We start from the raw sequence: 23027 nt of genomic DNA, 5'->3' as shown, positions 1-23027 counted from the left end.
GATATTTATTAGTATTTTCTTGTTGTACACGCAATATATAAACACAATTAGGTTACACAAAACTATTGGGTTGCAATTTTTCAGCAATGACAAGAACTAATAATTTTGCACAAACTTTGCTTTTGTCATCAATTCTTTAGTGATTTTAGTGAATACAACAAGTACAATGCAAAGTGAATTTCATCGATGTTGGATATGGAAAACTAATATTTATGGGATCCACATTTTGTTTAAATGCTTCTTCATATAGTGGTCCTTATAATGTAAGAACAGTACTAACTTGCTTACTATGGTAATGTGGTACACATAGGGTCTACCTAATTTGCTGCCATCCTCAAATCCAGTGGGGGGATTCCAAGCACTTCTAAAAGCAAATTCTGTACAAGAAGTGGGCAACATTTTAGAGGCAGAATCATCAATCAGTGAATGGTTCGGGCAAGTCAACTCCAACACCAACCTGCATTAGTAGTGTGGATATTGACGACCTTTTACATATAACTACATATTTTTGGATTTTCATATTAACATCATAGGGGATGTTTCTTTTTTGTAACTTTTTGGTGGGTTGTGTTTATGGTATTTAGTAAAGGTAAATGCTCCATATTATACTGTGGTTGTAATGTTATAATATAGTTGGTCTTTTGGTAAAATCCATGCTTGGTACATGTGATTCTATTACAATACTTTCATTAATGCTAATTTCAAGGTTTCGTCTCTATTTTCAAGTTGTTATGTTATGGTTATTTATTTGAATGGGAAATGTATCATATTGATGGGTCGGTACTGGGCTGGTACTGGGCCGGTAATGGGAGGATTTTATGATGAAACTATGGAGCATGCAAATAATCGGGTGGGACCCACAAAACATACCCTTGCAAAAATTATGGTGGGACCCACACTCGTTACCATTGCAATTAATCAGGTGGGGTCCAATAACACTAACCTTGCTAATAAAACGGTGGGACCCACGTCAAATATCCTTGCTAATAATCAGGTGGGGTCCACTAACACTAACCTTGCTAATAAAATGGTGGGACCCACGTCAAATATCCTTGCTAATAATCAGGTAGGGTCCCTCACGCTAGCCTTGCTAATAATCTGGTGGAACCCACACGTGACATCCTTGCAAATAATAAGTGGGATCCACAAATGATAACCTTGCTAAAAACAAGGTGGGACCCACGAGGAACATCCTTGCAAATACTAAGTGGGGCCTACGATACGTATGGTTGCTAATACTCAGTTGCCCACACGGGACAAAGTTTTTGCAAGCGTCCATTTTTGCAACGGCTACCCTTGCGGAAAGTCTGGAGAATTGTTTTAGCAAGCGTAAGCTCTTGCAAAAAGACAGAAATTGAGTATTTGCATGGAGGTTTAAAGCAACGGTAGCTATTGCAAGCGTAACGCTTGCAAATGGCGTTTTTGGGGCCTATAGCAAGGGTAAGCCGTTGCAACAAGCCCAATCCCACCGTTGCCATTACTGGGAATTCTAGTAGTGTATATTATTCACATGTGTATTATGCAAACTATAATGCCTCGAGGATTATAAATAGCACATAGGAATTAGATACCAAGGAATACAACCTTAACTAGCTCCCATTAAAACCCAACAACCAAAAATTGAGCGCCAAACATACCAAAGATGATTAACACCTCAGTACATGCTTTCTTGAATTCTTCTCCTCTCTCACTGTCCAGTGCCATCCTTCTTTTTGCCTTGTTATTTGTCTTCAAAAAATACAGTATAAAGAAAGACAACATTTCAAAACAAACCCAACTTCCTCCAGGACCAATCCCTTGGCCACTTGTCGGTTGTCTCCCCACAATGCTCCAACAGAAACCTGTCTTTCGATGGATACACCTCCTTATGAAAGATATGAACACAGACATTGCATGTGTTCGTATTGGCAATGTTCACATAGTACCAATCATCTGTCCTAAAATTGCGCAAGAAGTACTAAGAAAGAAAGATGCAATATTTGCATCAAGGCCCACTAACTTCGCCACAAACTTGTTTCGTGGAGGTGCATTTCTTTCCCCTTATGGTGATCAGTGGAAGAAAATGAGGAGGATGCTGACTTCTGAAATTGTCGGTCCAGCAAGGCACCGTTCCTTGTATGGTAAAAGAGCTGAAGAGGCAAACCACCTTGTGCAATATGTGTACAATCTGTGTCAAAGTTCAAAAGACATTGACATCAGACATGTTACGCGGCATTATGGTGGGAATGTGACTCGGAGGCTAATGTTCAACAAAAGGTACTTCGGTCAAGTGATGCCTGATGGAGGCCCAGGCGCAGATGAAATAGAGCACATAAATGCAGTCTTCGATTTACTCAGTTGCTTCTTTGCCTTTTCCATATCTGACTACTTTCCAAGTTTGATAGGTTTAGACTTGGATGGTCATGAGAAGATTCTAAAAGACGGACGGAAGATATTTGACAAATTTCACGACCCTATTATCGAAGAAAGAATCAAACTCTTGAGGCAAGCTAACAATGATAGTGAAAGAAGAGAGCCTCAAGACTGACTGGATGTTCTAGTTTCACTTAAAGATGCAGATGGACAGTTCCTTCTTACTGCAGAGGAGATCAAAGCACAAGCTATTGTAAGGAACTACTTTACTTACAGTGATATTTGTAACTTATTCAACTTGATGCACTTAAATTTGATGAAACGAATTTTGACCCACCATATTAATGATTAATGAACAATAATAAGTACCATCCTTTTCCAATTTTTTATGGGTCCATATTACAATATTTTTATAGAAATTGTCAATAGAACGAAGAAATTTGAATATAATATAAGCAAAACAATTTAACTTGTTTTGAGTCTGATTAAAAACATGGTTCCGAAAATCGGCCGATTCCGAGTTGACTCGGCCGAGTCGACTCGGAATCGGCGGCGTCCGAGCCGAGTTTTACCCGATTCTCGCGCCCGTGCGAGTTTTTCTGCAAAACTCGGATGAACAGTGCCGGAATCGGCCGATTTTCCGATTTTCCGGCCGAGTTACACCGATTCAAGCCGAGTTGAGCCGATTTGAGCCGATTTCATTTCAAAAAATTTCGATTTCCAACTAACCTGGATTGTGCTCTGCCGTAGGAGGAGATGAGTCCCTGGAGGAGAAGGCTGAAGACCGGCTGAGGAGAAGTTTCATGGAGATCGCTGAGGAGATCGCTGAGATCGCTGGAGAGAAGTTTCATGGAGTCGCTTCCTGTTTCTTGCGCGAACGGGAGAGAAGGGAAAAAGAGAAGGATAGCGCAGGGGGCCAGTATTATTTGAGCTTTGAGATTTGTGCATAACTTATTTGAACGGTTTTGATTTTTCAAAAAATCACGCAAAATATGAGATATCTCAGAGGATGAGAATTCGGTGCCGGACCCGAAATTTTTATTCAAATGGGTTTAAATCCCTTCCTTTCATCAATTCAAAAATCAAAGTGTAGGATGAGTTCAAGATTCGTGTTGGAATTAAATCCAATGGTCCAAGCAATCCAGAACTTAATATGTATTCATTTAATTTATTAAAAATCTGTTTTAGTCCAAATTTCGAATCGAAGATTCGTAACAATTTATAATGTCGTACGAGTATTATTACGTGTTTATAATTTGATTTTTAGATCCGACTAATTAAATTTAAAGTAGTATATATATATATATACACATATAATTACCAAATCAATTTATAATTCCTAATTTAATTACTCTTAATTAGAATTCAATTATTTATTTATTTCCTTTCTTAGTTTCACGATTGTAACGAATTTTAGATTTACCAAATATTTACACTTTATTTATGGTGCTATATTTTATCTTATGTTTTTAACCTCCAATTTTTAATGTACGAATTTGATTCGTTTATATTTCTAAATTTTAGATTCATTTTATGTTACTCAGATAAATCTAATTGTTTATTAATCTAATAAAAAAATTAATTAGACGAAATAATCAACTTAATAATTAAATCATGTTTTAAAATTTTGGAATATAACACTTAATTAACATAGTTTTTTTACAAATTATTTTTATCAATTGTTTCCTATTTTTTGGCTACAAAACAAGGGTTCTGCCAAAAAAAACCGAGTTACCGATCCGATTCTTCCGATTCCGGCCGATTCATCCGATTCTGACTCGGCGGTCAAAAATCCGATTCCGATTCCGATTCCGAGTTTCAGAACCTTGATTAAAAATTCTCGTATATACAATAACTGTATTAGATTTGTCATTTTAAGTTTTTCAATGTTGCTAAACTTGACAACTAATTGACCATTAATTTGGACAGGAAATGTTCATTGCCAATGTCGACAACCCTTCAAATGCAGTCGAATGGATTCTTGCAGAGATGATGAACAACCCCGATATTCTTGAAAAAGCCACAGAAGAAATTTATAATGTGGTTGGTAAGGAAAGACTTGTTGATGAATGCGACATATCTCAACTCAACTACCTCAAAGCCTGTATTAGAGAATCTTTTCGCCTTCACCCAAGGGTGCCGTTTATTCCTCCACATCTTGCCATGGAGGACACCACACTTTCAGGTTACTTCATCCCCAAGGGCAGTCATGTTATTCTAAGCCGACTTGGGTTAGGCCGAAACCCAAAAACTTGGGAAGAACCTCTCAAGTTCAAGCCCGAGAGACACTTGACTGACAAGTGCTCAGAAGTGGTACTTACTGAACCAGAAGTGCGCTTTATAGCGTTTGGTAGTGGAAGGCGCGGTTGTATGGGCGTCACTCTAGGCACAACTATGACAGTAATGTTACTTGCAAGACTTCTTCAGGCGTTTACTTGGAGTAAACCATCTGGTGTTTCTTCAATTAGTCTCATGGAAGCACATGAAGGGACTGCCCTTGCTAAACCTTTAGTTTTGCATGCTCAGCCACGTTTGACCAACTTACTTATCAACTAAGTCGATCAATCGGTCATGGTGACATAAAAGTTCAGTTCATTATGTTAGGGTTTTAGTCATTAATTGTTACAAACTTGTTTCAGTTGGGTCTTTTGGTCATTGACATACCACTGATTTACTCGATAGAGTCGGATTGGTTGGTTATGTTAGTGATATTATCTAGTCCAATTGTATAAATAATTGTATCATGGTTATGTTTTATGAATAATATGTAATTCTGTCTCATAATAAATTATCAATTGTTATGGATCATCAATTGTGTTAGCGCATAACATATTCATTATTATTCTAATAATTCCTGCAACGACAAAATGAGCACCCTTTGCCACAGTGTTTCCTAGCCATTGTTTTCAATGACGAACAGAAAGCTTTTCCAAATCACACCAAAATCTTGAGCGCAGAAATCAACTAGGCCCAAACTTAGATGAGAAGGAAACAGAAACCAGAAATTTCTCCTAGCATAACAATTTAATTACTATCAGTTCTGAGAAGATAGCTTGATCCCAATGCCCTCAGAGCAGTTTTTAATTGTTGGAATAATTACAATTCCATAATTTTATACTTGTGATGTTTTTTGTAGTGTGAATTATAGAAGGCTTATGTATTTTAAATAAGATAATATGTAAATTGCAATAGATTCAACATGAAGTTTCCTAATAGACCATGAATATATATTTGGTCATATTGTAGTTCTTTACTGTTTTCTAATGTGCTTGGGAGGAAGAAATAGGATGAAAAGGGGACAAAAGAAGGTGAATCACTTTGATGCATGTTTGGAATAAGAGGTGAAGGGAGATATCCAGCTGAAACCAAACTAGGTCCAACATCTCTAGGCAACTAAAGGACAGCCTCGCCTTGCTTCCGCAAAGTTCGTACATAATTGTGAGAAATTTATGTTTGCAAAATATCAATGTTAAAGAGACAGATTTGTAAAAAAAAACTTGTATGTTTGTATTGAGAAAATAAATATAAATTTATATAAAAAAATACAGTTAGAAATAAAATTAAAGAATTGTATAGTTTTTTTAGATTTTTTTTTTTTTCATATGCAACCTAAGAAGAAAAAAAAATTATCGTCAATATGAAAAAGAAAAATGTAAGTATATGCAATGAATTAGCTTTGCAATAAGTTATCAAAATAAAATGATCATCATTTGTTTACAATAAAGATATTCTTTAGGATAAAATGAATAAATAAATAACTAATTCTTTTTTTTTAAATAATTCTTTGTTAAACTTATTACCAAATTAAGTATGAAGAAACCAAAAAAAGTACCTTGTCTCGCCGAAATTTTTATTCATAGGAAAACAAAACAAAAAAAATATCAAAAATAAGAAATGTTGTGTGAAAAATTTAAAAATGAGAAGGTAGCTATGTCTCATGGCGTCTCTGCAGGACACCATGGCATATCTTCAAATCCGAAAGAAACGAAAAATAAAAAAAAAAACTATATAGTAGGCCGCCATAAGCCAAGTCTGGCTGCAAAATAACAAAAAAAGAAATTCTAAATGGGACGCCATAAGCCATCTAGACCAACAAAAAGGAAAAAATATATTAAAAAAAAAAAAATGGAACGACATAAGCCATGCCGACCACCAAAAAAAAAAAAAAAAAAAAAAAAATAGGACACCATGGCATACTATGACCACTATCACAGCTCATAAAAGATCCAGAGACATCCAGATCTGTCTCTCTCATCTCATTCTTTCCTTCTCCTTTGGTTGGGTTGGGCAATGGAGGCCCACTTTTCTTTTATTTTATTTTTCCTTTTTCCTGGTTGGTTGGGATGGCCAAAGGCGTCCCACTTCGTAGTAATTTTTTTTTTTTTGTAATGTTGAGATGTGTCACGGCGTCCCACAAGAACGTCATGGGCCATCAGTGCCTTCTCATCTTTTAATTTTTGACACTGTATTTCTTATTTTTAATATTTTTGTTTTTTGTTTTCCTATGAATAAGAATTTCGGCTCGTCTCGTTTATACAGTAGGAACTTGTATCAACGCCACATTATGCTAAGTGGCCCTCTTCAGTATTGCTGGCTGGCCCAATAATTAATTAAGATTGAGCCGGCTGAAATTTTAGGAATTGGTTCGTTTCAACCGATTTTTATCCGAGCCGGACTTGAAACCCTCACCAAATTAATGAACATGACTCGTCTGAATTTGCAGCTCGTCTTCGCTTCCTTAACCAAACTTACACAAGTAGGGCTGCAAACAAATCGAAACAATCAAACTTGGAATTTGGAATTTCAATAAGATTCCAATTACAAACAAATCAAACTCGAGTCTGAATTTTGAGTTTGAGTTTGAATAAGATTCCAACCAAAATGGTTTGATTTGTTTTAGAACGAACTTCAATCAAACGAATTAATTGCGATTTTTTTCGAATTGAATTGAAGTCAATCGAAACACGAACTACATATTTTTTTTGGCAGTCACCGGTAGTTTATGCATTAGTTTTCTTCACGCGGAACAAAATTCAAGCGGTTTCCTTTTACCTTTTACCTTTCACGAATTCATGAATTATGGGTCAGCCCAAAATTTCCTTATATTTTACACTACTATATTGATTAGCAGTGTCAAATGGAAGTTATTTCCATTGTTAATTTGTTACGCTGCTGAAATATTTTTCTATTATAAGTTACCATTATATTAACAATTTTGAGCTCTGATATAAGTTTGGTTCCTACATTATTAAAGATTGATGGTTGAAACCATTAGTTGCATTATTTGAGATTCGAATCTAAATAGTTCACAAACCAATTTCAAACGAACTATACCCAATTTGAATAAGATTCGAGTCGAACTGGTTTGATTTATTTCAGTACAAACTAATTTCGAATCGAATTAATTACAAACTTTTTCTGAATCAAACTCAAATCGAATCACGAACTACGAACTTTTTGTGAAGCCCTATACACAAGTCTATATATTGAAATCCTGGTCGATCGCTCTTCTACATAGCTAGTGTATTCAAGCTTTAATTCCTTTGTTTTTAAGTATTCAAAATTTAATTGGCATGTTAACCATGTAATTTTTTTTTTGGATGGTTGATGGCAAGGCCATTCAACAGATATATATTAGAACAAATGTTAAAAGGTTTTATTTACAATTATGTACCCCTCTGAAATTGAACCAACATCTTTTAATTTGGTCCTAATTAATTAAGTGGTAAGTTTAATTTTTTTAGTAATAGATAAAGTGAGACAGAGATATGATGTATTTCTTTCATTCGTAAATTTAAAAAAATGCAAATCTATTTTGTCATCTCCTCACTTTCAGCAAGCAATATGGGATCATTAGAGCCAAGGACTTTGGTTCCATGAGGCAGAACACGAGGCAACCCTTACACTTACACTCCAAAACCATAGAGAAATGATTCCTGGTTACCGGAAAGAGTCAGAGAAAGAAGAATGCAAAAACGTATTTGCTGTTGGAGATAGCACATCTGCGTACACTTAGTATAACCCGGGTGTAATTTTGCAATTTCTACCCTAATTTTGCTATCTTGAGTAATTTTTTTTTTTTTTTTAAAAAAGTAGCACCACTAGCTACCTTTTTTCATTAAATTAGAAACAAACAACTACAGTATCCTGCAGAGAATAAAGAACAAATCCACTAACCCCCCCTGGTACCTAATCTCATCAAGATACCAGCACGTCCTCTCTAAACTACAAAACTGGTACCAACCCAATACCAGTCTATTCCCTCTTATTACAAGGTTAGCAAAAGTGCAAAACTTCAAAACACATATTAATCTAAAAAGTGCTTTCTTTTTCTCATACAAACAGCGATTTGTTTCAAAGTTTCAATGCACTGGCACCTTAAGTAATTCTGTTGGTTACAATAAACAGTTCTGATGGATATACTCTCCTGATCGATACACAAAACATTATTTTGGTGCCATCCCCTATCCCCAGAAGAGAGACCAATTCCTTCCATAAACAAATCCAAACAATGTAAAATATCGCTGTCAACGTACAAAGCATCCAAACAAACTTGTTGATATATTGCCAACATTTCAGAGAAAAGGATGTCATTGAAGAATATAATAAATTAAGGACATGAGAATGCGCAGACAAAATTGAAACCAACAACATGTGGGTATCTTCCCAAAGTGCTAAGATGACACTGACAGATACAGTATATTAATATAGTAACAGCAGAAAGTATATTACCAGAATACCCCTTTTGTATAATATAAACAGTTGCATTTACAAGAGAAATCGTCATCGAGCTCTAACACATACAACTAATGTCCTTCTAATTTTTACCAGAATTATCATCTTGGAGCTCTTTCTCTTTGCCATGCTATCAAGTATAATAACTACTGTCTTTCTAATTATAGTTTTATGCCAATTAAATTGGAGTTGAAATGAGCAAATAGGTTCTGTGGCCCAACATTACATGATATTTACCCATAATACTGAAGCTCCCTTACAGAAACATAATATCTTATTTGGTTAACATGCGCATACCGTAGCCATGATTACAATCGTTACCATAGGAACACTGAATCAACTGCAGAGTTAAGAATGACAATTACCAGCTAAAATAAAACCATACAAAAGAGGAAGAAAATAACACTATACATACAACTTCATTCATGACAGCACATGTTCCATTATTGATATCAACATAAATACGATGAAAATCAAATGCTCTGATCAACATGGCAGACCGCTGTTGTCACTAAAATAGCAGAAAATGCATATTATTAGTTATACACCAAAGACACAAAGCGGGTCTCAAAATAAGTTAACAATACTAACTTCAACATTAAAAATAATCCATAAACAAAACTTGTCAGGTATTATAAAGTATGTTTGATAAACAAACTAAGATAATAACAGACTAAGTTATGATCATATTCCCTATTTTCTTTACATATGTACCCAAAGTCTTGATCATCGCATTAATCAGCTCACTAGACAATTTTGACTGACCATTTATACCCCCATACACATGACCGATTTTAACTGTCTCTAGGTACTCATACTGGAACAAAACATCTCCTGAAACATCTTGTTTGGGCTCTTGTATTTGACCTTGGCTCTGTTAGAGTGATAAGAAAATCATAAGTTTGATGTTCAACTCAGATATGGTAGTAGAGTTTACATAGACTGGTATTTAATAACACACTGCTAGTTTAGAGAAGAAAAGAAAAATTATTATAATAATAACAACAACAACAACAACAATAATAAATTAATAATAATAATAATAATAATAATAATAATAATAATAATAATAAAATGAACTAGACAGTATAAGTGTAGTACTGAAATATCGCACTAATGATTATTATTCATTGCATTGAACAAAAGTCCTATTGTTATTTATTTGTAGGAAGCAAAAAAATAAAACCAGAATGTACAAGTGTAGAACGAAAATCTGAACTGAAATGGGATATGAATCTGTTGCTTTTTTATAAGAAAAGCAGCATGCTGCTTTTCCGAATCTAACCGTTTAAAATTTTATATTCACGTATCTCTATAAGAAAACTTTTTTATGCACAAATCTCAACAAATTTGAATGGTTAGATTCAAAAAAGCAGCAGAGTTGATTCCACTGAAATGAGGCACTACCAATTACTGTTCATTATATTGAACAAAAACATAATCACTATTCGTTTGTACCAAAATATTAGAACATAATCCTATCCCTACATTAAATTACTAAATAATAGACTTCAATAGAATCTTCATTAATTAGAGAGGGAGGGAGGGAACAAAAGTGATATTACCTCATAGAAAAACAAATTAACCTCTTTTAAATTAGGAGAACGCTTGAGCAAACAAGCTATGAGGTAAAAGTCATAGCTCATATCCCATTTTCCTGCCACGACAAGTTTCTTCAAGTTGTTGAAATTTATGCAGTTAGGTATATCCTTCTCCAATTGTTCCTTAATTTAAAAAACAAGCAAGGAACGTGATTTTTACAGGGAATCACTAACATTGTATTCCAAACATGAAACATATTATAGGTAAACCGGTCAGGCTTGCATCAAGCATTGCAACATTTGTGTATAGAAAGCCATATGCCAACACAAATTATGATTACTGTGATTTGTGGGTTTATTTGAGTGTCAATAATTCAAACAAAAAGCTTGATTTAGTATTAAAAAGACCGAAATGTAGAATCTATATATAAAAGGAAATCAATTGCAAGCAGTCATAAGTACATGTGGAATATGATAATCACAGAAACCCCAAAAACCATAACCCTAGATACATGACAATATCATAATTTGAATTCATGTGTACACATTTATTGACACCAAAAAAAAAAAAAAAAAGTAATGCAACAAGGAATGTTATATGTTATGCAAAAAAAAGAAACAATTCTGTTAATGAACATTTTTGTGAACCCAACAAAAAAGGAAAAAGTTGTAGTTTTGATTTTATAAGACTGAGAAAAAAAACATACCTTCAACATAGGAGTCCCCAAAAAAAGCTCTAATTTTGCAGCATTTGAAAGACTGCCCAAAAGGTTCAGATTTGGCACATCATCACCAAGATACACATATAATATGATGACAACCTTTACAAGAGATGACATGTTAGTCAATGAAATGCCACCCTTTTGGAGAAAAATTCTCATGAACAAAGATACAAGATTAGGGCAAGAAATTTGCATTTGCTCATATAGATGACATCTGTGCAAAGTCAACTCTTTTAACACTTCAGAGGAAATGCCTGAGAAATTCAAATCACAATGATGTAGTTTCAGCCTTTCAAGAGAGGGGCAGCCCTTGAAAAGCATTTGAGCAAAATCGTCATGGAGCTCTACGAAAGTCAGCTCTAGAATTTTCAGAGAAGGTAAATTTATTAATACCGGCCTAATGCTGGTATTATTGATGCCGGTGTAGAGAGACATCGAAAGATACTGCAGGCTTGCACAGGAGAAAACTAAATGAGGCATGTCTAGTGAATGACCGGTATCACTGGTAATGAAGATTTTGATCAGCTGTGGCATAAGAAGCGCTACACGGTCAAGCCATCCAACAGAGGCATCAAGTTCAAAACTATGAATATGACGCACGCAACAAACTCTATCCAAGTTTGTTGGTGCTCGATTGTCCAAAAAACCAGTCATGAACCTCTCAAATCTAGCCACAGCCATTCTCAATTCTTCATTACAGTCTCCACTGCAATCATGATCCTCAAATACCGAGAAATCTTTATTTTTGATGTCTACAACCGGCACAGCAGCCCATATGTTCTTCCATCTTTTGGACAAAACGCAGGTCTGCACAGCCTCTTTTGTGCTCAGAAAGGAGAGGATATGGATCAATACCTCATCAGGCAAGCTACCTATCCTGCAAACCTCAGAGTTTTTCATCTTTCTGCGTTCAAATAAAATTTTGTGAAGCATCTTTTGTGAAGGATCCTGCATTAGAATAGGAGTTCCACCGAGTCATGAATTTGAATCCATGGAATAGGAGGAAACAGATCTGAGCTAAAATAATATAATTATAAAAATAACACAATATCCCCAGTACCCTATTTTGGCTAATAGAAATAGTAGTCCATACTTGAGCAATGGGTGGGGAATTTGTTCAATGGCCTTTGGACTTGATCTCATCCAAAGGACTCTTTGTAATATCTGATTAGTGATTAGGTAATAATAGGAAATTGTTCTTTCATGTCCGTCTAAATCAAACACGGTAACTTTTTGTTTCTTATTAAGATACTAACACTAGTGGAAAAATTAGAATTAAGATTGGTTATTTACACACATTAGAATCGGAATTTAATTAATTCTGATCAAGATGATACTAATACGAAACTAATCTGGATCAGTTCAACAACCGATCCTAAAAGTTTCAATTAGAATCGGTTGTTTAATATAACCGATTCAGCTCACAACTATTATGATCAGTTGTATGATACAACCTATCCTAATAGTCAATAATCTGGATCGATTCTATTAAACGACCGATTCTAATATTCATTAATTTGGATCGGTTGTTTAAAATGAGCGATCCAGATTAATGAATATTAAGATCGGTTGTTTCATACCATTGATCCTAATTGTTATTTTTTTGTTTTTTCAAATAAATGGAGGTTTCAGTTACCTTTCAAAATTCTCTTTTCTTATTACAAACTGCAAACGTTATTTGTTAACAAACTACAAACTGCATGCAACTACATAAAAAAATAAAAATGAAGATAACAAATCAATATCTCGCTCTTAAAAGTTTTATTCAAAATGTTCCGAAACATAAAAAATAACAAAAATTTCTTTATTTTAAGTCTACTTTTTTATAGAAAAAAAGAAATATATAGAATTATATATCCTTATAGCTTTTTATAAATGAGATTTCGAAATGTTATCATTAAAAAAAAATCAATATTTTTATTTATTATAATATTGCTATTTATACTGCTATTTTATATTTTAAACTTGTTTATTTTATATTTTTTTATTTTAAACTAAATATAAAACTTAATTGCTTAATATTTTCAACTGAATTACTATATTTATATATTTAGTTTTAGACCAAAAATTTAGAGTTTTTTTATTTAGAATTGAGAATTCTAAGAATTTGGAATCGTTCTAAGTATTTATTATCGTCGAGCCATAGTAATTGCACCTATCAAGGAAACTAAAAGAATTATAGAAATGAGTTCAAAGGGAAGAAAAAAATATGTGGAATATTAAATTGGAATAAAAAGACAACTATTTCATATTCATATCTTTCCTTGTCTTTTTTTTTTACGTAATTTTTGACTTTATATTTACTTTGTTGTTAAGATCATTTTCTCGAGGGGTAATGAAAAGAATTATATGACGGATTAGTAATTATGCCTAGATCACGTATAAATGGAAATTTTATAGATAAGACATTTTCAATTGTAGCCAATATATTGTTTGTTATCCTGATTTTATTTTATTCATTTAAGATCCAAAGTAATATATATACGTTTTGATTCAGATAACATTTATCGAATCATATCTTATTAAATGAGTAATAAATAAGCAAATGAAAGTTTCAAATAAAAAAAAAACCTTTTTTACCAAACTCTAATTTGATGCTTTGTTTTTGAAAGGAACTCTATAAAAAAATAGAAAAAAATAACTATTTATAATTAAATAATTCTCTTTATGAATTTTGATAAAGGAAGTTCCATTTCACTATTTTTAGATAAAATAAAGAGAGAGAAAATCGAATCAATATTATGCAATTAGATTACTAACAAAAATATTATTAAAGAATCTTAGAATTCTTTGTGCTCCTGACGGTTTCTTATTCTTTTAGTAATTAACCTTTTTTTAATATTATATGTAATTCTAATTCTATATTAACCAACATGAAAGCATAAATTAATTAGTTAAAAAAATCTTGATCGATAATCTGTCCAAAGGCCATCGGACAAATGCCCCACTCTTAAGCAATTACAAAGACTGATTTGCAATAAAAAAAAAAAAAAAAAAGTGACTAGAAGAGGTGATACGAGCTCCACTTTAGATCTCCCCAACAATTTCTCTGCTGCTAGCCTGCTACCATTTTCATTCGGAAGCCAAACCCAAGCCGTATTGGTACAGAAACGAGGGAAATAGCAGTGGTTGGTGGCGCTGTTATTTATTTTGTTCTGAGAGAGAAACTTTGAAAATGGAAGGAAACAAATAAGAAAGATGGAGAGAAAAGTTTGAGGTCTTAATATTCAACATGGTTTTCCAAAGACCTATTTTATGGTTTAATTTTCTTTCAAAGTTTTTGCATAGAACCTTTTTGAAATTTTAGTTTTTCTTCTCCCTCTCTCTTTTTGTTTCTTTTTTCGCTACCTGATAAATATTATTTTAAATTTAAAAAATAAAACAAAGTAATAAAAGGATAAAACTTAGGTAATGAGACAAAGGCAATCCAATCGAGAGGCCGTGATCCGCCGCCTTGCCTCACCCAGTTCAGTCGCTACCACTGCCACGCTGCGTCGCTGCTGCGCCACTTGATTTCTTAATTTCTTTCTTCTCTCGTTTATTGATTTACAGAGAAGAAACAGTGAAACTAGATTTTAAATATTTTTATTCCTACGACGGAACTAGGTTTTCAATTTTTTGGATCTGTTGGCTGTCACAATTTTTTTGAGTCACTGTTGAATTGGTAGATTTTCAAAATGAAGAAACTAACAAACGGAAAAATGAAAAAAAAAAACAAAAAACAAAAAAAGGAAGGATTGGAAACCTTTCCTTTGGCGAAGAAACAAAATAATTAAGAACATTTTTGGGCCCTGTCGGCTGTCCATGAATTGGATTCCAATCTTTCTGTTTTTGTGTTTTTAACAATTTTTTTTTCTTTTTAGGGGCCCTTTTGGAATTTGGAGCCCATGGCCATCGCCCTGGGTGCTCTGGGCCAGGGCCGGTCCTGGCGAGCGGGGGTTTCAGAGGGAAGGGTGAAGAGCGCTGGGGTTTTGGGAAATAGGGAAAACAAAAAAAAAAAAATAGGGGGAATTTCACATATACTCCTCAAAAACTTCAAAATTGCGCATTTCCTCTCTAAATTTTTAAATTACATATTTTTCCTTCTAAACTTTAAAAACTCACATATTTACCTATTTTATTGTCTTTTATATACACACTCTAAATTTATGAAATACCTATTTTATCATTTTATTAAAAAGCATAAAACGCTCATCTGACTCCAATTTGAATCTGAAGGTTCATCTACCGTCCGAATTTCTTTAAGATTTGTGCGCGTTAGATCAGTACAAATCTTGAAGCAAGAATTTGATTAACGAAGAAGGAAATATGGAATGTTTTTTTATATATATGCTAGCTCTGCAAGAATATGTCATTCTATAAGAGATCATTTTTTTTTTAGAAGTAACATATCATTTTTTTGTTCCTAACAACTACATACAAATAAGGAAAATATTTTATTGGGCTGACAAAATAGTATATACCTTCAACTTAGGAAAGTTCAATTCAACCTCTAAATTTGTAACATTTGAAAGACCACCAAAAAGATTCAGCACTCGCATAGTATCACCATCACCAGAATACCGAGCCCCATGTAATTTTACAGTGGCACTTACTAGAGATGTCATGTCCTTCAATGAAATGCCAATAACTGTCTCTGGATGACAAGAATCGATCAACAAAGAGACAAGATCTGGACAAGAAATTCGCATTTCCTCAAACTGATCACATGCATCAATACTCAACTTCTTCAACTTGATAGAGGAAATGCTAGAAAACACCAAATAACAAGAACGTAGATACAACTTTTCAAGAGAGGGGCAGCCCGTGAAAAGCTTTTGTGCAAAATCTTTAGCGAGATATACACCAGTCAGCCTTAAAACTTTCAGAGAAGGTAAGTAAATCGACGCTGCATGAATGCCGTTGTAGGTGCCTCTCCCCATATCTCAGAAATCCATCACAAGATGTTGTAGGCTTTCACAAGAGATTGGATCATTCAACGCAAAAATGAAAACTCTGCTAAAGTTGATATGGATCATCCGCGGCATTAGAAGCACCACACGATCAAGCCATCCCATATAGACAAGAGCTTCGCATCTCTGGCTTCTACATGAGTAACGAACTATATCCAAGTTTGTTGATTTCCGATTGTCCAAAACACCATCTACAAACCGCTCAAACCTAACCACAGATTTTCTCCCATAGTCACCAGGGGCATCATTTTGATCATCCATGAAGAATTCACATAAATTGAAGTCCAGAACTGGCACGGTAGCCCACATCATTCTCCATCTTTTCGACAAAACACACGTGTGAACAGCCTCTTTCGTGCTCAGAAACGAGAGGATATGGGTCAAAATCTCATCAGGCAAGCTACTGATCCGGTCATGTGCTACGTTCTTTTTGCCACCATGATTCCTGCCCGTCTTCATGTTTTTGCCGTTCAATTAAGCATTCCCACAAACATCTGGCATGCAGAACTCCTGCATTGCAATGCAGTCATAAATCTGGGTAATTATATAACATGAATACATGATATAGGAGGAACGCATCTCAACTTCAAGGAAACAATTTTTAGATGCCACTGCTCTAATTACCACTACGGATCTAGTACCTCATTGGGATACTAGATGTAGTAATTAACATTTAAGCAATTGCCCAAGGGATCAGTACCAAAAAGTACTATCCAAATCAGCAATCACAATTTGTATCAACATCCGTTAGCAACAAAAAGCAGGCCATTATCTTAAGGATAGAGAAAGTTAGAAGAGACCAAGATAGATGAACCAACATTCTTCGAAGATTCAGCAAACAGTTCTCCTCTGAAACTTGAATCTTCTTCATGAGGAGGTTAGGTTAAAACTTAAAACAAAAATTGAAGGGATTTTAAAGTGAGAAAGGGAAATGAAAAAGGCACAATAAAATATAATTTGAGGAACCTATATTGGTACGCGTTTACCACATATTTCTCAACAACACCCTTGCAAAGACAAATTTACAAATGTCTACTCAACCTTTCAAGCCCTAATACTATGCAAATGACAGTCTGCAACTGTTATGATGCAAAACTACAACCCCCCAAAAAAAAAAAAAAACAATTTATAACATAAAAATGGTCAAGTATATATATTTAACTTCTAAAACACTAAAATTGGAAGCCAGTTTTCATGAACACAAGTTGATAATCGCTTGAATAGAGAGAAATAAGGAGAAAAATAATTTGTCAAAATCAATCAGCAGTTTGTCTTTTATATATGAAGTAAACATCTGTTGATTTCATCCTTGTTCTCTTGCCGGCCATTCTTTTTAATACCCAAAAAAATATATATATATAAAAATAACCTCTGTTTTGATTTTTTTTTATATATACCCTGACCGCCTGGATACGGGGCAGGCCAAAATTTTAGCAAACCGCCCATCTTATGGGCGCTTCATGCCATTACTAAACCGCCCATATCGGTCCACTTTTTTTTTTTTTTTTTTTGAAAGTTTTTTTTTTTTTAAACATAAATTTTTAAATTTTTTTTTTTGTATTGAAATATTAGAAATGTTGAATATATTTCTTTAAAAATAGATGAAATACAATATAATTTGATTTATTAGAAAAACTACAACAAATAACCCGAATCACTATTTTTCAGGCCGGATTTTTCGCGGCTGTAAGAAAAAATAATATATTTCTTTATGTGTTATTGGACAAAAATAAAAATGCTTAGATTCCGAGTTATTGATTCCGGTTCAAAAGTCACTTCTATGTAATCTAAAAAATATTATAATCCTTCTAGGACATTTAATTTATAAAAAGTTGTATCTATTTTGAGAATTCTTTTTGAATAACAATTATTAATACAACTTTTCATAAATTAAATATTCTAGAAGGATCATAATATTTTCTAGATTACATAGAAGTGACTTTTGAACCGGGATCAATAACTCGGAATCTAAGCATTTTTATTTTTGTCCAATAACACATAAATAAATATATTAATTTTTCTTACAGCCGCGAAAAATTCGGCCTGAAAAATATTGATCCGGGTTATTTGTTGCAGTCTTTCTAATAAATCAAATTATATTGTATTACATCTATTTTTAAAGAAATATATTCAACATTTCTAATATTTCAATACAAAAAATAAAAAAATTTCTGTTTAAAAAAAAAAACTTTAAAAAAAAAAAAAATGAACCGTCCTGGCTAGGGCAGTCTGGGGTTCTATTTTTTTTTTTTTTTGGAAGTTGTTTTTTTTTTAAACAAAAAAAATTTTAATTTTTTTTACTTTTTTGTATTGAAATATTAGAAATATTGAATATATTTCTTTAAAAATAGATGTAATACAATATAATTTGATTTATTAGAAAGACTGCAACAAATAACCCGGATCAATATTTTTCAGGCCGAATTTTTCGCGACTGTAAGAAAAATTAATATATTTCTTTATGTGTTATTGGACAAAAATAAAAATGCTTAGATTCTGAGTTATTGATCCCAGTTCAAAAATCACTTCTATGTAATCTAAAAAATATTATGATCCTTCTAGGACATTTAATTTATGAAAAGTTGTATCTATTTTTGAAAAAAAATAAAAACTTTAAGTTATTTAATAATTGTTATTAAAAAAGAATTCTCAAAATAAATACAACTTTTATAAATTAAATGTCCTAGAAGGAATATAATATTTTCTAGATTACATAGAAGTGACTTTTGAACCGGTTTCAATAACTCGGAATCTAAGTATTTTTATTTTTGTCCAATAACACATAAAAAAATATATTAATTTTTCTTACAGCCGCGAAAAACCCAGCCTGAAAAATATTGATCCGGGTTATTTGTTGTAGTCTTTCTAATAAATCAAATTATATTGTATTTCATCTATTTTTAAAGAAATATATTCAACATTTCTAATATTTCAATACAAAAAAAAAAAAATGGACCGCCCACTATATGGGCGGTTTGGTAATGGCATGAAGCGCCCATACAATGGGCAGTTTGCTAAAATTTTGGCCCGCCCCGTATCCAGGCGGTCAGGGCATATATAAAAAAAACTCAAAACAGATGTTACTTTTATATTTTTCTTTTTCTTTTTTGGGTATTAAAAAAAATGGCCGTTAGCTAGCATTTATAATGATCATATTCCCTATTTTCTTTACATACGAATCCAAAAACTTAATCATAGGATTGATCTGCTTGCTAGACAATTCAGTCCCATACACATGACTGATTTTAACTGTCTCAAGATACTCATGCTGGAACAAAATGTCTCCTGAAACCTCTGGTGGGGGCTCTTGTATTTGACATTTGCTCTGTTAAAATGGTAAGAAAATCATAAGTTTGCTAACATTATATTTTATCAGCATATTCAAACAATTGGTAGCTTCATGAACTCAAACTATTACTGGACTTGTCTGATACGGTAGAAGAGTTCACATACATGTATTTAACCTGAGCGGTCTGGTACCAGAAGGAATTAGCCTCTTTTAGGTCGCAATTCACTCAATAAGTCCCAAATAACGACAGAATGATGGAAACATTTAACAAAAATAAGTTAGAACCAGGCTGCTAGTTTAGAAGAAGACCGTAAAAGTGTACTACATAAATATTGTACTACCAACTATTACTCAGTACATTGAACAAAAACCCAATTGTCATTCATTTGTACGAAGCAACAATATGGAACCAGAATGTACAGGTGTAGAACTATCTGTACTGAGATCAGGCACTACTAATTATTGTTCATTATATTGTACAAAAACCTAATAGTCATTCTTTGTACCAAAATATTAGTACATAATGCTATCCTTGCATAAACTTCACTCAATGGTAGACATAAATAGTCTTAATTATATAGAGAGGAAGAGAGGGAGCAAGAGCGAGTTTACCTCAGAGAACAACAAATTAAGCTCTTTTAAATTAGGAGAATGCTTAAGCAAACAAGCTATCTGGTAAAAGTCATAGCTCATATCCCATTTTCCTTCCACGGCAAGCTTCCTCAAATTGTTGAAATTTCTAACATTATGTATATCCTTCTCCAGTTGAACCTTCATTTAAAAAACAAGCAAGGAATGTGATTTTTACAGGGAATTACCATCATTGTATTCCTAACATGTAACATATATAAAAGGTAAACTGGATAGGGTTTCATCAAGCAAAGTCGCCAAGCCATACACCCACACAAATGATGTTTACTGCAATATGCAGGTTAATTTTGGTGTCAATAATTCAAAGAAAAAACTTGATTTAGTATGTGAAGTAGAACCTGTATATAAAATGAAATCAATTGCAAGCAGTCAGAAGTAAATGATCATGTGGGCTCTATAATAAACATGTAAACTTTGTTTACCAACTTCAATAAAAGGTAAAAACCATAACCCTAGAAACATGACATTATCAATTTATCATATATACTTTGAATTCATGTGTATGCAAAAAAGGAACCAATTCTATTAATGAACATTTTTCTGACAACAACAACAACAACAACAACCAAGGCTTTTAGTCCCAAACAAACAAAAAATGAAAAAGTTTTGTAGTTTTTATTTTATAGAGCTGACAAAATATTATACCTTTGACATAGAAATTTTCAATTGAAGCTCTAAATTTGTAGCATTTGAAAGACCACCAAAAAGGTTTAGAACCGCACATCATCACTAAAATACCCATATAATTTGATGACAACATTTACAACAGATGACATGTTCTTCAATGAAATGCCAACCCCTTTGAGAGTAATCATCATGTCCAAAGATATAAGAGCAGGGCATGAAATTTGCATTTGCTCAAATATAGAACAACCGTGCAAAGTCAACTCCTTTAACACTTCAGAGCAAATACCTGAGAAATACAAATCACAATAACGTAGTTTCAACCTTTCAAGAGAAGGGCAACCCATGAAAAGCTTCTGAGCAAAATCGTCATGGAGCTTTACCCAAGCCAGCTCCAGAAATTTCAGAGAAGGTAAATTTATTGATACCGGCCTAATGATGGTATTATTGATGCCGGTGTAGACAGTCATCGAAAGATGCTGCAGGTTTGAACAAGAGAAAACTAAATCAGGCATATCTATCAAATTACTACTAAAAATGACGATATCAATCATTAGTGGCTTAAGAAGCGCTACACGGTCAAGCCATCCAATAGAGGCATCAACTTCTGACCTAGTACGCACGCAACAAACTCTATCCAAGTTTGTTGGCGCTCGGTTGTCCAAAAAACCAGTCATGAACCGCTCAAACCTAGCTGTAGGCATTCTTAATGCCTCATTACGGTCTCCACTGCAATCATGATCCCCGGATACCAAGAAATCCTTCTGTTTGATGTCTAGAACCGGCACAGAAGCCCATGTGTTTTTCCATCTTTTGGACAAAATGCAGGTCTGCACGGCCTCTTTCGTGCCCAGAAATGAGAGGATATAGGTCAATACCTCATCAGGCAAGTTACCAATCCTGTCAACCTCAACGTTATTTCTGTTAATAGAAGAAACCCTATTTTTCGTGTGCAGCCTTGAAGCCCTGGTCTTGTTCATCTTTCAGGGTTCTAAGAAGAATTTTGTGAAGCACCTTTCGTGCAGGATTCCTGTATTACAATAGGAGTTCCACCGAGTCATGAATTAGAATATATAGAATAGAAGGAATCAGATCTGAACTAAAAGGATATAATTATAGAAATAACACAATGGTGACACTGTCCTATTTTGGCTAGTAGATAAATACTGAATTTATCCATCTAGAACACCACAAATTGTTGCTGGAAAAAAGACCAGACAACAACTGAAAGACATGATAATTATGCAAAATGATACATAGTTAAGTACATCAATTTGTCTTGTTGAAATAAAACTTGTATCCTATTTACCTTGTTTAATATTCTTCATACCAAGGCTAACTCCTTCCACAATAATCCATGGACTTGAAACTCTTGATGGGTAAAGCAAGTTAAAACCTCAATTTATTGGAATTGAATGTTTTAGGAATGGGTTTCTTAACATCAATTTGTTGATTCCCAAATTGAAAGAACCCATGGGAAAATTAAGAAGATAGGTGTTCATTAGAACATGAGGAACTTTTCAGGAAGTTAGTTTTTTCTCATTAATAATTAAATCTTTTTGTTAAAGATGTTGAATTAAATTTTTTGTTGAAGATGTTAATTTAGGGGCAATTTGGAAATAAGAGAAGACATTAAACTGCAAATATTAAACACTGGAAAAACTGAAAACATTTTACTGTAAGCAGTATACTGAAAGGATATAATTATAAAAAATATAAATAAAAAGAATAGTCTAAGTCTAACTCCATCACACATTTTCTGACAAAACTGAAAACAACATCCTGTAATTGCTTAGCGTGGAAGGGAACAAGTTGCTCTTTTTTACCACAGCTCTTTCTTTAGAATATGCATCAATCAAGGATAAGTCAACTTCACATTTTACCAGTAATTGCAACAGCATGTTCAACTAAGGTTCCCTCATGCAAGAATTCATAATCAAGTATATTAAACAAGATCCATAATCTGAGATTTCAAACCAGTAATCTGAAAATCACAAAAAGTGCACTATTTTCTTCATTACCACCTTAACAACATAGTTTTACAAAAAAAAAAGTCAGCAACCCTAACATATTCAGGAAAACCAGTAATCACATAATCACAAAAACAGCAACCCTAACATAGTTTTGAAAAGAACTAGCAAGCAACCTTAATACACTTAGC

The 23027-nt window shown here is 33.4% G+C and overlaps 5 protein-coding genes and 1 pseudogene across 8 annotated transcripts in view; 1 reads left to right on the top strand and 5 right to left on the bottom strand.

The window, feature by feature from the left end:
- Positions 1–23027, bottom strand: part of LOC144545443 (F-box/LRR-repeat protein At3g59200-like) — a 69697-nt gene that overhangs the window by 16675 nt on the left and 29995 nt on the right. The gene's annotated exons all lie outside the window — the stretch shown is intronic.
- Positions 1633–5088, top strand: LOC144545765 (tyrosine N-monooxygenase-like; annotated as a pseudogene). The gene is made up of 2 exons (XR_013508578.1): positions 1633–2605; positions 4282–5088. The product of XR_013508578.1 is annotated as a tyrosine N-monooxygenase-like (transcript).
- Positions 9664–23027, bottom strand: part of LOC144545560 (putative F-box/LRR-repeat protein At3g18150) — a 78885-nt gene continuing 65521 nt past the window's right edge. For both annotated transcript variants that reach the window (XM_078294132.1, XM_078294133.1), the window contains exon 4: positions 9664–9677. The gene's annotated coding sequence lies outside the window, so the exon portion shown is untranslated. The remainder of the gene's footprint in view (positions 9678–23027) is intronic.
- On the bottom strand, positions 9685–12420 carry LOC144545556 (F-box protein At1g60400-like). Its single transcript, XM_078294124.1, has 3 exons — positions 11336–12420; positions 10653–10811; positions 9685–9961 (listed from the first exon to the last, which is right to left on the bottom strand). Exons 1-3 carry the CDS (start codon positions 12302–12304, stop codon positions 9761–9763), a joined length of 1329 nt encoding a protein of 442 aa, XP_078150250.1. The 5' UTR covers positions 12305–12420; the 3' UTR covers positions 9685–9760.
- On the bottom strand, positions 16276–16761 carry LOC144545527 (F-box protein At3g59000-like). The gene has a single exon (XM_078294093.1). The coding sequence runs from the start codon at positions 16759–16761 to the stop codon at positions 16276–16278; it is 486 nt and encodes a 161-aa protein (XP_078150219.1).
- The window catches only part of LOC144545561 (F-box/FBD/LRR-repeat protein At1g16930-like), a 70847-nt gene continuing 67257 nt past the window's right edge, over positions 19438–23027 (bottom strand). Inside the window, exons 3-5 of one of the 2 annotated variants that reach the window (XM_078294135.1) lie at positions 20888–21880; positions 20204–20362; positions 19438–19627 (exon numbers count right to left, since the gene is read on the bottom strand). In XM_078294135.1, coding sequence (XP_078150261.1) covers positions 20953–21846 — 894 coding nt within the window. In that variant the 5' untranslated portion in view covers positions 21847–21880 and the 3' untranslated portion in view covers positions 19438–19627; positions 20204–20362; positions 20888–20952. Of the gene's footprint in view, positions 19628–20203; positions 20363–20887; positions 21897–23027 lie in introns of both variants that reach the window. The other variant, XM_078294134.1, reaches the window with a different exon arrangement.

Source organism: Carex rostrata, chromosome 28, assembly GCF_964058835.1.
Source record: "Carex rostrata chromosome 28, lpCarRost1.2, whole genome shotgun sequence".
Lineage (NCBI taxonomy): Eukaryota > Viridiplantae > Streptophyta > Magnoliopsida > Poales > Cyperaceae > Carex > Carex rostrata.
This window is presented reverse-complemented; position numbering and strand designations above follow the sequence as displayed.